Here is a 14,691-nt window from a genome sequence, read left to right as displayed (position 1 = left end):
TGAAAAGCACCTCTCAGTGCTATCAAAATAGCCATTGTGAAAAATACGGACGATTTCCATTACAAAGGGAAGCCATCATGTGCTACTGCCAAATAGACACTTTTTGCTGTCAGCAAAGATGAATGGGACACAAAGGAGGACACTGGTAAGTCCATGAAGAATGCACTGTATGTACTGCGGTATGCCAAAAGGCACCTGTCGGGGCGAAGTGACGTCGAACAGTGAAAAACCCAAGCCCATAACGTTTGCCGTTATCGAGTTACACTTGTTTGAAGGTATCAGTCAGTTATTCAGTCAGTCAGTAGAAAATTCCATTGAATACATATTTATTAAAATTCCGTAGCAACTTGTTGAAAGCATTTCGGGTCGATTTGAAAACTTGTTTGGGCTTAGTTTTACCTAACCAATACTGTCCCATCGCCATCAGAGAAATTTGAGGGTGGTTTTTGGATGATATTATCCCATGGACCATACCTATATAGTAGTATCGTACTGTGTGATAAGGGAAAGTTCTTGAGATGGTACAGTCCTGGTACACTTATAATAGTTAGCAATTTGGTTTAACATAGAGAGCTGTATATGGCTTAAAGCCAATACAGGGAGTCAGAAACATGTTAAAACGTGAAAAAATTCGGACCCATAGCCAGTCAATTCACCCCAAGATTTCTCAGCATTCATACTAATTTGGGATCAATGATAAAACACTATCATGTCAGATTAGGTTATAAGTTAACTTATAGAGCTTTGCGTGGGCGAGATCAAAGGAAAAGTGTACTTTAAATTTCATAAAGTACACTCTCAGCCGGCCAACTGTTTCATCGACCACAAAGAATGCTTTATTGCACTGCAAAGAGTGCTTTATTCGTTCAATAAAGCACTCTTTGCGGTGCAATAAAGCTCTCTTTGTGGGCAATAAAGCGCAGTTTCCCACGTGCCTTAATGTAGGCTAATAGCCTACGGGGCTCGCGCTAGTACGACTAGTCACCCAAGCTGGTGAAGGCTGATAGCCTCACCGTGCTAAGTGATCAATCACCCCAGCCAATACGAGTTCTACCACTGGGTTGCTTTTATAGACATACCTAAATGATTCGATGATGGGTGGGAGAAGGTAACGTTGCTGTTACATTTGTTAATGTAAACGAACAAGTCTTGGAGATATCACGGAAATACTTCACCATGTGACTCACAATAGAATCAATTGTGGGTTGCGAGCAAAACCTGCCAAATGACGCGATGAACGTCTAGTGATGGGCGATACCAGGGTCTTCAGAAGGATATGATATAGATACGATATTGACTAAAATTGACCGATATAGATACTTTTCGATACGATATTGTAACATTAATTTGCACGTGTAAATTGCTAGTTTTCTCACAAAATTTGATATTAGGTAGCTATGGCTATACACAATGGGGGTTTCCCGTCCACATACACAAGAGTAACAGTAATTAGAAAATTGCTGAAGGTAATGGAAAGTTACAATTAACTATTAAACAAGCTAAAAGACATTTTAAAATTAATTCAGATCACATGATGTATCGTATCGAATTATCGAGTTTTGAAAAATATATCGAGCGTGAGTTACTTTATTAAACTAGTTTGTGTGCGTTCAGGCTGCTAATAGTTCGTGCAACGTTTGTTAATTACGAGTCCTAGTGTATTGTGAAGCTACACGACTAGAAAGTTCCATAAATCATTTAAAGCATAGCCTTGCTCGTGCTATATGAAAAATTAAGTACTCGGAGCTTGGCCTCGATGCTAATAAAGCACTCGACTTTTTTAAGGCCTAAATGCTTTTTTTATGTATACGGAAACTGAGGACATAACACACGTACATACTGAAAACTACACCATACTACTACTTATTACTAAGGCTCAAACGAATAGTAGCTTTCTGTATTCGAATATTTACTCAACTATTGTCCGAATACTCGAATATTCGGTGTAAGGTTTCATTGCTATGAATGCAATCCAGTAATTAAGGTGGCCACTACCAAGAAACCTATAAAGAACCACAAACAAGTTTGTGGCTTCGTATGAATAACTTACTGAGAAGAAAAGGGTAGCATAGTGCCCTTTCTGAAAGGATTACCGCAGCGATATTGTGATGGAAAGTGTTTATAACAAAGTAGAAGTATCTGGAGTAAACCATGAATCCATATGAAGTCTTGTGCTTACGGCGATCTGCCACAGCATTAGTACATCTTCACAAATTAGTGGCTGCCTAATGCTATTTCTACTGTTCGCTTCTTCACCACCATTCTTTCCTTCAATAGCATCGTCTCCGCTTCCTTAATTGCTTACAGCTAATCACGTGCCATTGTATAACGATCATGTGCGAATATTCGGGGGTTAATTTTATTATTCGAATACTATGCCAACGAATATTAATACGAATAATCGGCTATTCGTTTGAGCCCTACTTATTACCTAACTATATACTTATTACTACCTACGTACTTAACTTAACCAATGTCAAAGTCAGGAAATTCGTCCTCAGCAGTAAGCGAATACTGGCGGATTCAGTAGGTTTAGCTGCTTTTTGTCATTTATAAATTAAATTAGGTTTAACTTCTAGCTAGAGATCGGGGAGGATGGGAGTGCCATTAGGGCCGGAAAAAAAAATACTGGCGGAGTATCATTTTTGCATTTTTATTTTTTTAAATTTATTATTTATTAATGCTTTACAGCACAAGTGCTGAGGGTCTGTAGGACACCTGGTCCTACAGCCTGCTCAAAGACTTTAGCTACATAAGGTGTGTTTGAAAAGTTGGAGAAAGGAGAAAAATCCATGACTGGACCTAGGTAGACTCGAACCTGCAGCCATCCGATTTACGCTCGAACGCTTACAGGAGTCTACCAGGTGGTCAGGATGTTTTCTCCTTGTTATTTTCATGTAATTATATCCATAGGAATTCTAGAGAGTAACTCAATATTTCTAAGTACCCCAAGTAGAACCTAATGGACACTGGTTTATTTATTAATGCTTTACAACACAAGTGCTGAAGGTCTGTAGGACACCTGGTCCTACAGCCTGCTCAAAGACTTTAGCTACATAAAGTGTGTTTGAAAAGTTGGAGAAAGGAGAAAAAATCCATGACTGGACCTAGGTAGCTTCGAACCTGCAGCATTGTACCTCCACAAAGTCACAGACAGTTGCTGGAGAAGTTGGCGCCTAGCAAACTTTCAAGGTAAACCGTTTCTAACAGTTGTTCTGTCAGCTATGGATCCTAAAATTGTTAGGGCGTATGGTGACCAAACACCAAAGGTCTCACATACAAGAGGGATAAAATCTCCTCCATTATCATTTTCAATGTCTTGGTATTGGTTGTCCTTAGCTATCTCACCAACAGCAGCGGCCACCCCAGCCTGAGAAGAAGCAGAAGATATGACAGCAGACTGAGTGGTACTCCTGACGGCTTTGCCTCGAGCTTTATTAGCATCTTGACCGCACGCCGCGTACTTCATTTTTCATATAGCACTCGCTGCTATGCTTTAACATATACTTAGTAGTTTTTTTTGTTTTTTTTAATGATTAATACATTTTTTTTTTTAAAGAAAGAAGAACCGGCCCAAGTTGGCACTCCCATCCACCACACTCTACTCTACGCTAAGATGTTCTATAAAATGGGTTTAGCCTATTCCTGCACCTACACTGTAAATTCAAATGGGTACAAATGACCCAAATTTTTGGGTTGTTTTACCTGCAATTCAAATGACCGATTTTTTGGTAGTGATGACCAAAGGATGTACTTGGTTATTTTAACTTTGTAAGATATAGTTATATTACCCAGATGCCCTAAAGTCTCTTCAACCTCTAGCCAAGTGTTTGAAATAACCTTGCCATCATGGTTATTTTAACCATCTGTGGTAATATTAACTCACGTCACAAAATAATTATTTGTTTATTTGTTTGTTTACATTAATTAACAAGTCAGTCATCATTAGTAATAACATACATTAATCTATCTATGACACATATTCACAATAATTGTTACATACTGCATCTTAATACTTTAAACATACCTGATCTTATAGAGTTTTCAATTTGTATATAAAACCTATGTTCTCCATGTTCACTTTTGATTGTGGGATGTAACACAAATGTTACAACGGCCAGTGTACTGTAAATTTAACCGTGTAGCTGGTCATCTAATCTGTGCCATAGTAGATATGACTATACACACTGAAATTACCCAAAAAAGTTATTTCAACATCCTACGTGAACAGTTATATTGACCTACCCTAGTTATTTTTACTGAATTAGTCCAAAAGCCAACCCTAGTTATAAGGCCACTCCAAATAAATTCTCTGTTTCCCGTCCACCGCCCGCATCTGGTTACTGCCAGCTCTAAATATTCCATTATTCCGTATTCTTCTATTATTTTCTGGTTATTCTTGCATACTGATAGGCTCAGTTAAAGCTATCTTGAAACAGTGTCAGCAGTGCTATCAAGTCAGCACGAACTTTACGTTTGAGTTATTTTTGCAACTTACAAAGGAAGGAACAAGCTTAAGCATGCTTTTATGCAGCCTTTTTGGCTGTGCCAGGCAAATAGTAGCTTGAAAAGCTTATAATGAAATAATGGAAATGGACCGCCCGCCCGCCCGCTTGAAAATATGCCTGAGTCCAGGACGGGAAACAGAGAATTTATTTGGAGTGGCCTAACCACTTTTATATGGTCATTTTAACAAAAAAGTTTGAAGTTTAAATTTACCCATGGAGGTTGAATTGATCCTTTTGAATTTACTGTGTACAGAGCTACTGAAACAGAGCCTACAGAACACAGAATAGAAAAAAAAAAGGAAATGGGGCTTAAAAGGCCCCAAGACGCCCCTCCCCCAGTGCAAGGTCAACTGATGCTGGAACATGACCCTTAAAGGGATGACCAGAGGAGGAGTAGTCAGTTAAATTAGGGTTAGGGTAACGTGATCGTATTTCATCAATGCATTAGTTTGTTCACCTGTATAGTAACTATTACAAGAAGTAACACATGAAGTATTAACATCCAAGGAAATCTCCTCCTCTTCTCATCTGTCCACTTCTCTATCACACTCTTATTATTATTATTATTATTGGGGGTACAGGTAAGGAGGCAAAGCCTGTAAAAACCTGATCTATACAATCAAACTACTACAAAAATAACTATACAATATCATACTGGTAATCATAATAAAATCTATCTAGGTGTGTCTTAAACAAATTGGTTGAATGAACATTAACTGAGTCATATGGGAGTCCATTCCAATCATTTATAATTCTTACTGAATAAAAGTGACGGCGTGGCAAGCAGGTAGCGTGTGGTTTATAGATCTTTAAATCATGACCTCTTGTTATAGAAGATGATCGAAGGGTAAATAAAGATGAGCTATCCATGTCCAGCATGTTATGAAATAGTCTGTATGTGTAAATTAAGTCCCCTCTACGACGTCGATATCTGAGAGATGGTAAGTTTAGGTGGTTTAATCTGTCAACATATTGCAAGTCTTTAATTTCGCTCACTAACTTGGTAGCTCTTCTTTGAATTTTTTCAACTGACTGCTGATCGAGTATGAACTGTGGACCCCATATAATATTTCCATATTCTAATATGGGACGAACAAAGGATTTGTACAGTTGGAGTAACACGTTGGTGTTCAAGTACTCAAACGATTTATTAATCACAGCTAGTATACGATTAGCTCTTGCAGTTACTATAGCAGTATGGTTATGAAACTTCAGAGAAGAGTCAACGATGATTCCCAAATCTTTGACTGACTCAGTAGATGTTATAACATTACCATCAATACAATAATTTCCATAGGAGTGGGTGAGACCTAAATGCAAAACATAACACTTGCTAATATTAAAATTAAGCAACCAGGTTCTCGACCATTCAAACAATATATCAATATCCCGTTGAAGTTGTAAGTAATCGGCTTCACATCTAATTGATCGAAAGATCTTGGCATCATCAGCAAATAGTAAGATTGGGCTGTCCACAGATAACGGAATATCATTAACATATAATAGAAAGAGCATGGGGCCAAGGACGACTGAACCTTGGGGAACCCCACTAGAGACTGTGGACCAACTAGAGTGAGCTCTTACAATGATAACTAATTCGCTTCTTCATCTCCATATCCGCTCGACCAGCTCTTCTTTTCCACTCCTCCTCCTCCCTATCACCGCGCATATTATCTTTGACATTTAGCTTCATTGTAAGTGCCTTCAGCTGTATGTCCTCTTCGGGGTTGTTGGTGCCACCACTTTGGCAAAACGAATAATTACACGAACCAATTGTATACGTGCGTAAACCAGTCAAGATCCTGGCAAGGTAGCTCGGCTTATCATCAGATAATTTATAGTCACTTTCCATTGTTGCAGCGTTATTGGGCGCTTGAGTCCACGAAATCAGTAGCGTAGACGATTTTATAGCAGATAAACGTCAGTTAGTATCGCGGTCCACACAATGAAGGTAATTTCCCATACATTACGTCATTTTTCATTTCGTAAGCTCAATAGCATCACTAACATCCTTGAAAACTTGCAATGGCCTACACTACAAGAACGTCGCAAATCAGCTAGACTAGTTTTACTATATAAAGTACTACATGATTTATTAATTATACCGAACTGTTATCTCCCATTTAAATCTACTGTATTACGGACCCGACACTCACACAACTTTAAACAGTACCTTACCAACTAAGAATTGATGAATATAAATATTCCTTCCCCCCAAGAACTGTACCAGAATGGAATAGAATAGATGCTGAGATTATTGAGACTGACTGTGTTGAAGAATTTAAGCAAAAATTAGCCCCTTCTATGTATATAGTTAAGTAACTTATCGTAATTGTATATATTTTTATAGTTTATTATTGTAATTGTACATATGTATATAATTAAGTAACTTGTCGTAATTGTACATACTTATATAGTTAAGTAACTAATTGAAATTGTACACATGTAATTGCACATCAGCATTATACCCCTGGAGGGTCCTGCTGAATAAATAAATAAATAAATAAATAGCTAAGAAGCTTTTCCTCTTGCATTTTATAGAATAAGCCAGATGGAAATAGTTGATTTGCAAGCAATGGATGAATGGGTGCATATAAAGGTGCATATTACTAATTCATAGATTGAGGCTAGGGCCGCTAAGTTTGAAGTGTTGTGATTTTAGGTACGTAACTACAGTAGCTATGACTATGTATATTATGCACACACCAATAGTTGTAATAGTTCGCATCTATAATTAGAGAATATATATGTATGGAACATTCGAGATTGTACACGTGCTTACGACTGTAGTGTGAGTGCTATTCAGAGTGTTATTAAAGATTGTTACATTGGTAGCAGAGGCCGGTTCTAATGGCAGAGAGACACATCAGTATTCCGAAGCCGTTCTCCACTGGAGATATTACGGAGTGGTTTCAGCTGTTTGAAATATGTTATTATTATTATTATTAGCACTTTACAGTGACCAGCACTGAAGGTCTGATAGCAACATGTGCTGCAGCCTAGCCTTAGGATTACCTGTTGTGCCGCCAACTCCTGGTTGTTTCAAGTTACAGCACTTTCAATTCAGTGTAATATAGTATAAGCAAGAAAAGCACAAGGATGTGTCATAAGGTACTTCTTAGTGCTCAAAATCTCACTTCATTGGAACCCAGCTCCTTTATGCTTATTTTGAGCATTATCACAGCACTAAGAAATACCTTAATATTCATCTGTGTACTTTTCTTACTTATGCTATATCACACTGAATTGAAAGCACTGTAACTTGAGAACAAGATGTTGAAACAACTTGCAACTGCCTTCATGAAACTAGAAATTTAATTACCTTTCATATGGTGCCCAGTATAAGGACAAGGGACCTTTTGTTCAAGCTCTGTGCTTGATAAGTGAACTGCTGTAGTTCATGGTTTTCTGTTGAGATATCCACCTGTGACTTTAGCATTAAATAACTTTTGTTATACCCCTTTAATAAAGAAACAATACACATCAGGATGATCCTTGTACATAGTACTACACAATCGTCAGCATTGAAGGTCCAAAACTTTAACAGAATCCCTGCAAATGTAAATTTTAGTGATTTTTTTTACTGCCTAGGTGAGAAAACTATTTGTTTTTTTATAGATTACTAATAGGCTATTATATCCCAGCTGTATGCTTTGTACTACTATGATACTAGGCCCAGCAGTTAACTTGATAGAAACATGATTGATTTTTAATAGTAACAAATGGATTTCTTGTCAGGGTGCAAAAAGGGGTGTTCCTGAGGACTTTTTACATGCCTCCCCTTCTTAAAACACTTAGTGCACATTCCATATACCCTGTAAAAAAATTGGTGCTTTTATCAAAAAGTGAACGATTATGTCAATTTTAAGGGCTTATGTACTGCACTATATTGTACTGTATGATAATTTCTTAAAATAGAGGTGGTTCTAAACAGTAGCTACCGTTCTTTGGAAATCTAGAAGTAATGAGAATGGTAGAGACAACATTCCCAAATAATTATGATGACAAATCAACAGGTACGGATCCCAAAGCACCTATAATGATTGGTATGACAGACACTTTCTTTGGTCTCTACATTCTTGAAATTTCAAGCTTTAATTCAACATACTTGGTTAGTTTTTCTACAGTCTTAGAAGAAAGTCTAGAGTCTCCCGGTATAGCCACATCAATGAGGTACACTGAATCAGATCTTTTGTCTACAAATGTGAGGTCTGAACAATTGTGGTGGATACATGCATCAGTGACAATTGTAAAGTCCCACATCAGCTTACAGTTCTCGATATCCAAAGCACTACAAGATGAATGCTTCCACCAAGATTCCTGAACAGGAAACCTATTTCCTTTGCCAACTTCCAGTGAACAAGTGAGGAAACTACATCATGCCTACCCTAGTACTCCCTCTGAATTAAATAAGAGCAGCTACTCACCAGATGATCTACAGTCTCATCAGCACATCCACACAGTCTGCACTTTGGAGAGCATGGCATCCTAAAGATATTTGCCTTGATGGCATTGGTGGATAAAGCCCGCATGCTCTTGTGCAGCAAACACAGCAGCTTCCATCTCTTTTTTAACATTTCCATTTAGCAGCCATGACCATTGTGATTTAGTACAGACTTGATTGGATGTTTCTCTTATAAATTGACCATGTAGAGGTTTATCTCTCCAAGAATTTATATTACCAATCATATGCATCTGTTTGTAAGCTCTCCCATCCTCTTGGAACTTAACATAATCTCCAGCAACCAACTTTATATAAGGATCATCTCATAAGAGGATAGATTTCATCTTTCAGGTTCAACAGCAAAAGTGACAGAACTAAGGCCCCTGCCACCAAGCCTCCGTGGAACATAATAAAGACAATCTACATCACTTTTCATTGCAAAACTACCATGCATAGTCAGTAATTTTCTAGTTTCGATATCCAAAGCTCTTAAATCAGACTGTGACCATTTAATAATGCCACCCGAATACCTCATCAAAGAAACAGCAAAGGCATTGATTGCTAAAATCAGGTTTCTGCTATATAAGTCAGTGTGAAGTAGCTTCCTAACACGGCGCTTATATTCTTTATGTAAAACAATCTTCATTTGGTTGTGTTTAAAGGAACCAGACTCAAGGATGCCCAAATATCTATAAGTGTCTAGTGGGGAAAGGTGTTGAATCATCCCACCTGATGGCAAAGCAATATCATTAGCAGCTCCCATTTGTCCCCTTAGGATAGGCACAACATTACATTTAGTGGGTCCAACTTTCATACAAATGTTATTATTATTATTATTATGTATATTTGTCTCGGCAAAAATTACACAAATATGCTGGTACACGTATGTATATAATACATGCCTAGTTCTAACCAATAACTCAGGACAAAACTACAGCTACAATAAAAACAGTCAAATGTTCATATATCGTCTTAAAATAGAGATGGTTCTAAGCAGTAGGTACCGTTCTTTGGAAATCTAGAAGTAATGAGGATGGTAGAGTCAACATTCCCAAATATGATGACAAATCAACAGGTACTGATCCCAAAGCACCTATACTGATTGGTATGACAGACACTTTCTTTGGTCTCTACATTCTTGAAATTTCAATCTTTAATTCAACATACTTGGTTAGTTTTTCTACAATCTTAGAAGAAAGTCTAGAGTCTCCCGGTATAGCCACATCAATGAGGTACACTGAATCAGATCTTTTGTCTACAAATGTGATGTCTGGACAATTGTGGTGGATACATGCATCAGTGACAATTGTAAAGTCCCACAATAGCTTACAGTTCTCGCAATCCAAAACACTACAAGGTGAATGCTTCCACCAAAATTCCTGAACAGGAAACCTATTTCCTTTGCCAACTTCCAGTGAACAAGTGAGGAAACTGCATCATGCCTACCTTGTACTCCCTCTGAATTAAATAAGAGCAGCTACTCACCAGATGATCTACAGTCTCATCAGCACATCCACACAGTCTGCACTTTTGAGAGCATGGCATCCTAAAGATATTTGCCTTGATGGCATTGGTGGATAAAGCCCGCATGCTCTTGTGCAGCAAACACAGCAGCTTCCATCTCTTTTTTAACATTTCCATTTAGCAGCCATGACCATTGTGATTTAGTACAGACTTGATTGGATGTTTCTCTTATAAATTGACCATGTAGAGGTTTATCTCTCCAAGAATTTATATTACCAATCATATGCATCTGTTTGTAAGCTCTCCCATCCTCTTGGAACTTAACATAATCTCCAGCAACCAACTTTATATAAGGATCATCTCATAAGAGGATAGATTTCATCTTTCAGGTTCAACATCAAAAGTGACAGAAATAAGACCCCTGCCACCAAGCCTCCGTGGAACATAATAAAGACAATCTACATCACTTTTCATTGCAAAACTACCATGCATAGTCAGTAATTTTCTAGTTTCGATATCCAAAGCTCTTAAATCAGACTGTGACCATTTAATAATGCCACCCGAATACCTCATCAAAGAAACAGCAAAGGCATTAATTGCTAAAATCAGGTTTCTGCTATATAAGTCAGTGTGAAGTAGCTTCCTAACACGGCGCTTATATTCTTTATGTAAAACAATCTTCATTTGGTTGTGTTTAAAGGAACTGGACTCAAGGATGCCCAAATATCTATAAGTGTCTAGTGGGGAAAGGTGTTGAATCATCCCACCTGATGGCAAAGCAATATCATTAGCAGCTCCCATTTGTCCCCTTAGGATAGGCACAACATTACATTTAGTGGGTCCAACTTCCATACAAATGTTATTATTATTATTATTATTATGTATATTTGTCTCAGCAAAAATTACACAAATATGCTGGTACACGTATGTATATAATACATGCCTAGTTCTAACCAATAACTCAGGACAAAACTACAGCTACAATAAAAACAGTCAAATGTTCATATATCGTCTTAAAATAGAGATGGTTCTAAGCAGTAGGTACCGTTCTTTGGAAATCTAGAAGTAATGAGGATGGTAGAGTCAACATTCCCAAATATGATGACAAATCAACAGGTACTGATCCCAAAGCACCTATACTGATTGGTATGACAGACACTTTCTTTGGTCTCTACATTCTTGAAATTTCAATCTTTAATTCAACATACTTGGTTAGTTTTTCTACAGTCTTAGAAGAAAGTCTAGAGTCTCCTGGTATAGCCACATCAATGAGGTACACTGAATCAGATCTTTTGTCTACAAATGTGATGTCTGGACGATTGTGGTGGATACATGCATCAGTGACAATTGTAAAGTCCCACATCAGCTTACAGTTCTCGATATCCAAAACACTACAAGGTGAATGCTTCCACCAAAATTCCTGAACAGGAAACCTATTTCTTTTGCCAACTTCCAGTGAACAAGTGAGGAAACTGCATCATGCCTACCTTGTACTCCCTCTGAATTAAATAAGAGCAGCTACTCACCAGATGATCTACAGTCTCATCAGCACATCCACACAGTCTGCACTTTTGAGAGCATGGCATCCTAAAGATATTTGCCTTGATGGCATTGGTGGATAAAGCCCGCATGCTCTTGTGCAGCAAACACAGCAGCTTCCATCTCTTTTTTAACATTTCCATTTAGCAGCCATGACCATTGTGATTTAGTACAGACTTGATTGGATGTTTCTCTTATAAATTGACCATGTAGAGGTTTATCTCTCCAAGAATTTATATTACCAATCATATGCATCTGTTTGTAAGCTCTCCCATCCTCTTGGAACTTAACATAATCTCCAGCAACCAACTTTATATAAGGATCATCTCATAAGAGGATAGATTTCATCTTTCAGGTTCAACATCAAAAGTGACAGAAATAAGACCCCTGCCACCAAGCCTCCGTGGAACATAATAAAGACAATCTACATCACTTTTCATTGCAAAACTACCATGCATAGTCAGTAATTTTCTAGTTTCGATATCCAAAGCTCTTAAATCAGACTGTGACCATTTAATAATGCCACCCGAATACCTCATCAAAGAAACAGCAAAGGCATTAATTGCTAAAATCAGGTTTCTGCTATATAAGTCAGTGTGAAGTAGCTTCCTAACACGGCGCTTATATTCTTTATGTAAAACAATCTTCATTTGGTTGTGTTTAAAGGAACTGGACTCAAGGATGCCCAAATATCTATAAGTGTCTAGTGGGGAAAGGTGTTGAATCATCCCACCTGATGGCAAAGCAATATCATTAGCAGCTCCCATTTGTCCCCTTAGGATAGGCACAACATTACATTTAGTGGGTCCAACTTCCATACAAATGTTATTATTATTATTATTATTATTATGTATATTTGTCTCAGCAAAAATTACACAAATATGCTGGTACACGTATGTATATAATACATGCCTAGTTCTAACCAATAACTCAGGACAAAACTACAGCTACAATAAAAACAGTCAAATGTTCATATATCGTCTTAAAATAGAGATGGTTCTAAGCAGTAGGTACCGTTCTTTGGAAATCTAGAAGTAATGAGGATGGTAGAGTCAACATTCCCAAATATGATGACAAATCAACAGGTACTGATCCCAAAGCACCTATACTGATTGGTATGACAGACACTTTCTTTGGTCTCTACATTCTTGAAATTTCAATCTTTAATTCAACATACTTGGTTAGTTTTTCTACAGTCTTAGAAGAAAGTCTAGAGTCTCCCGGTATAGCCACATCAATGAGGTACACTGAATCAGATCTTTTGTCTACAAATGTGATGTCTGGACGATTGTGGTGGATACATGCATCAGTGACAATTGTAAAGTCCCACATCAGCTTACAGTTCTCGATATCCAAAACACTACAAGGTGAATGCTTCCACCAAAATTCCTGAACAGGAAACCTATTTCCTTTGCCAACTTCCAGTGAACAAGTGAGGAAACTGCATCATGCCTACCTTGTACTCCCTCTGAATTAAATAAGAGCAGCTACTCACCAGATGATCTACAGTCTCATCAGCACATCCACACAGTCTGCACTTTGGAGAGCATGGCATCCTAAAGATATTTGCCTTGATGGCATTGGTGGATAAAGCCCGCATGCTCTTGTGCAGCAAACACAGCAGCTTCCATCTCTTTTTTAACATTTCCATTTAGCAGCCATGACCACTGTGATTTAGTACAGACTTGATTGGATGTTTCTCTTACAAATTGACCATGTAGAGGTTTATCTCTCCAAGAATTCAAATTACCAATCATATGCATCTGTTTGTAAGCTCTCCCATCCTCTTGGACCTCTCTAGCAACCAACTTTATATAAGGATCATCTGAGTTGTGGACATAAGAGGATAGCTATAGATTTAAAATGGTCACGGTCAGATTTAAGAGCTTTGGATATCGAAACTAGAAAACTGCTCACTATGCATGGTAGTTTTGCGATAAAAAGTGATGTAGACATATGATTGGTAATTTGAACTCTTGGAGAGATAAACCTCTACATGGTCAATTAGGAAGCTACTTCGCACTGACTTATATAGCAGAAACCTGATTTTAGCAATTAATACCTTTGCTGTTTCTTTGATGAGGTGGTATTATTAAATGGCATTTAATAATACCACCTGAATATCTCATCTAAGAAGCAGCAAAGGTTCAGGTGTTATTATTAAATGGCATTTAATAATGCCACCTGAATACCTCATCAAAGAAACAGAAAAGGTATTAATTGCTAAAATCAGATTTCTGCTATATAAGTCCGTGCGAAGGTGCTTCCTAACACGGCGCTTATATTCTTTATGTAAAACAATCTTCATTTGGTTGCGTTTAAAGGAATCGGACTTAAGGATGCCCAAACATCTATAAGTGTCTAGTGGGGAAAGGTGTTATTTGGGCATCCTTGAGTCTGATTCCTTCAATATTATTATTATATTAATTTATGCAGCACAACTACAGGGAAAACAAAACCTTGCTCAAATCATGAGCTTAGGTTGCTATGTACAAAAAAACAGTGAAATGTTCATGTGTTTTCTAAGAATGGCTGCAGTGCTGTACAAAACAGAAATTTGGAAAGTAGAAATTAATGATGTAAGAATGTTTAGCTTCTCTAACATGCTGGACAAGTTTGTCGGGATAGACCCTAATGCACCGACAATAATTGGTACAATGTAAATTCTGGAATCCCACAGCTGGCTGAGTTCAATCTTCAGGTCAGCATAGAGTAACTCACTTAATATCGGACGGG

The 14,691-nt window shown here is 37.7% G+C and overlaps 2 protein-coding genes across 2 annotated transcripts in view; one reads left to right on the top strand and one right to left on the bottom strand.

Moving 5' to 3' along the window:
• LOC136254274 (mucolipin-3-like) overlaps positions 1-6,379 on the bottom strand; it is a 49,314-nt gene extending 42,935 nt beyond the window's left edge. Inside the window, exon 1 of the mRNA XM_066046942.1 lies at positions 4,966-6,379. Within this exon, the coding sequence (XP_065903014.1) occupies positions 4,966-5,010 (45 nt within the window). The 5' untranslated portion in view covers positions 5,011-6,379. The remainder of the gene's footprint in view (positions 1-4,965) is intronic.
• Positions 1-14,691, top strand: part of LOC136253309 (uncharacterized) — a 154,225-nt gene that overhangs the window by 54,313 nt on the left and 85,221 nt on the right. The gene's annotated exons all lie outside the window — the stretch shown is intronic.

The sequence above is a fragment of the Dysidea avara genome, chromosome 4 (genome assembly GCF_963678975.1).
Source record: "Dysidea avara chromosome 4, odDysAvar1.4, whole genome shotgun sequence".
Lineage (NCBI taxonomy): Eukaryota > Metazoa > Porifera > Demospongiae > Dictyoceratida > Dysideidae > Dysidea > Dysidea avara.
The sequence above is the reverse complement of the archived record's forward strand: the minus strand, read 5'-3'. Positions and strand labels throughout refer to the sequence as shown.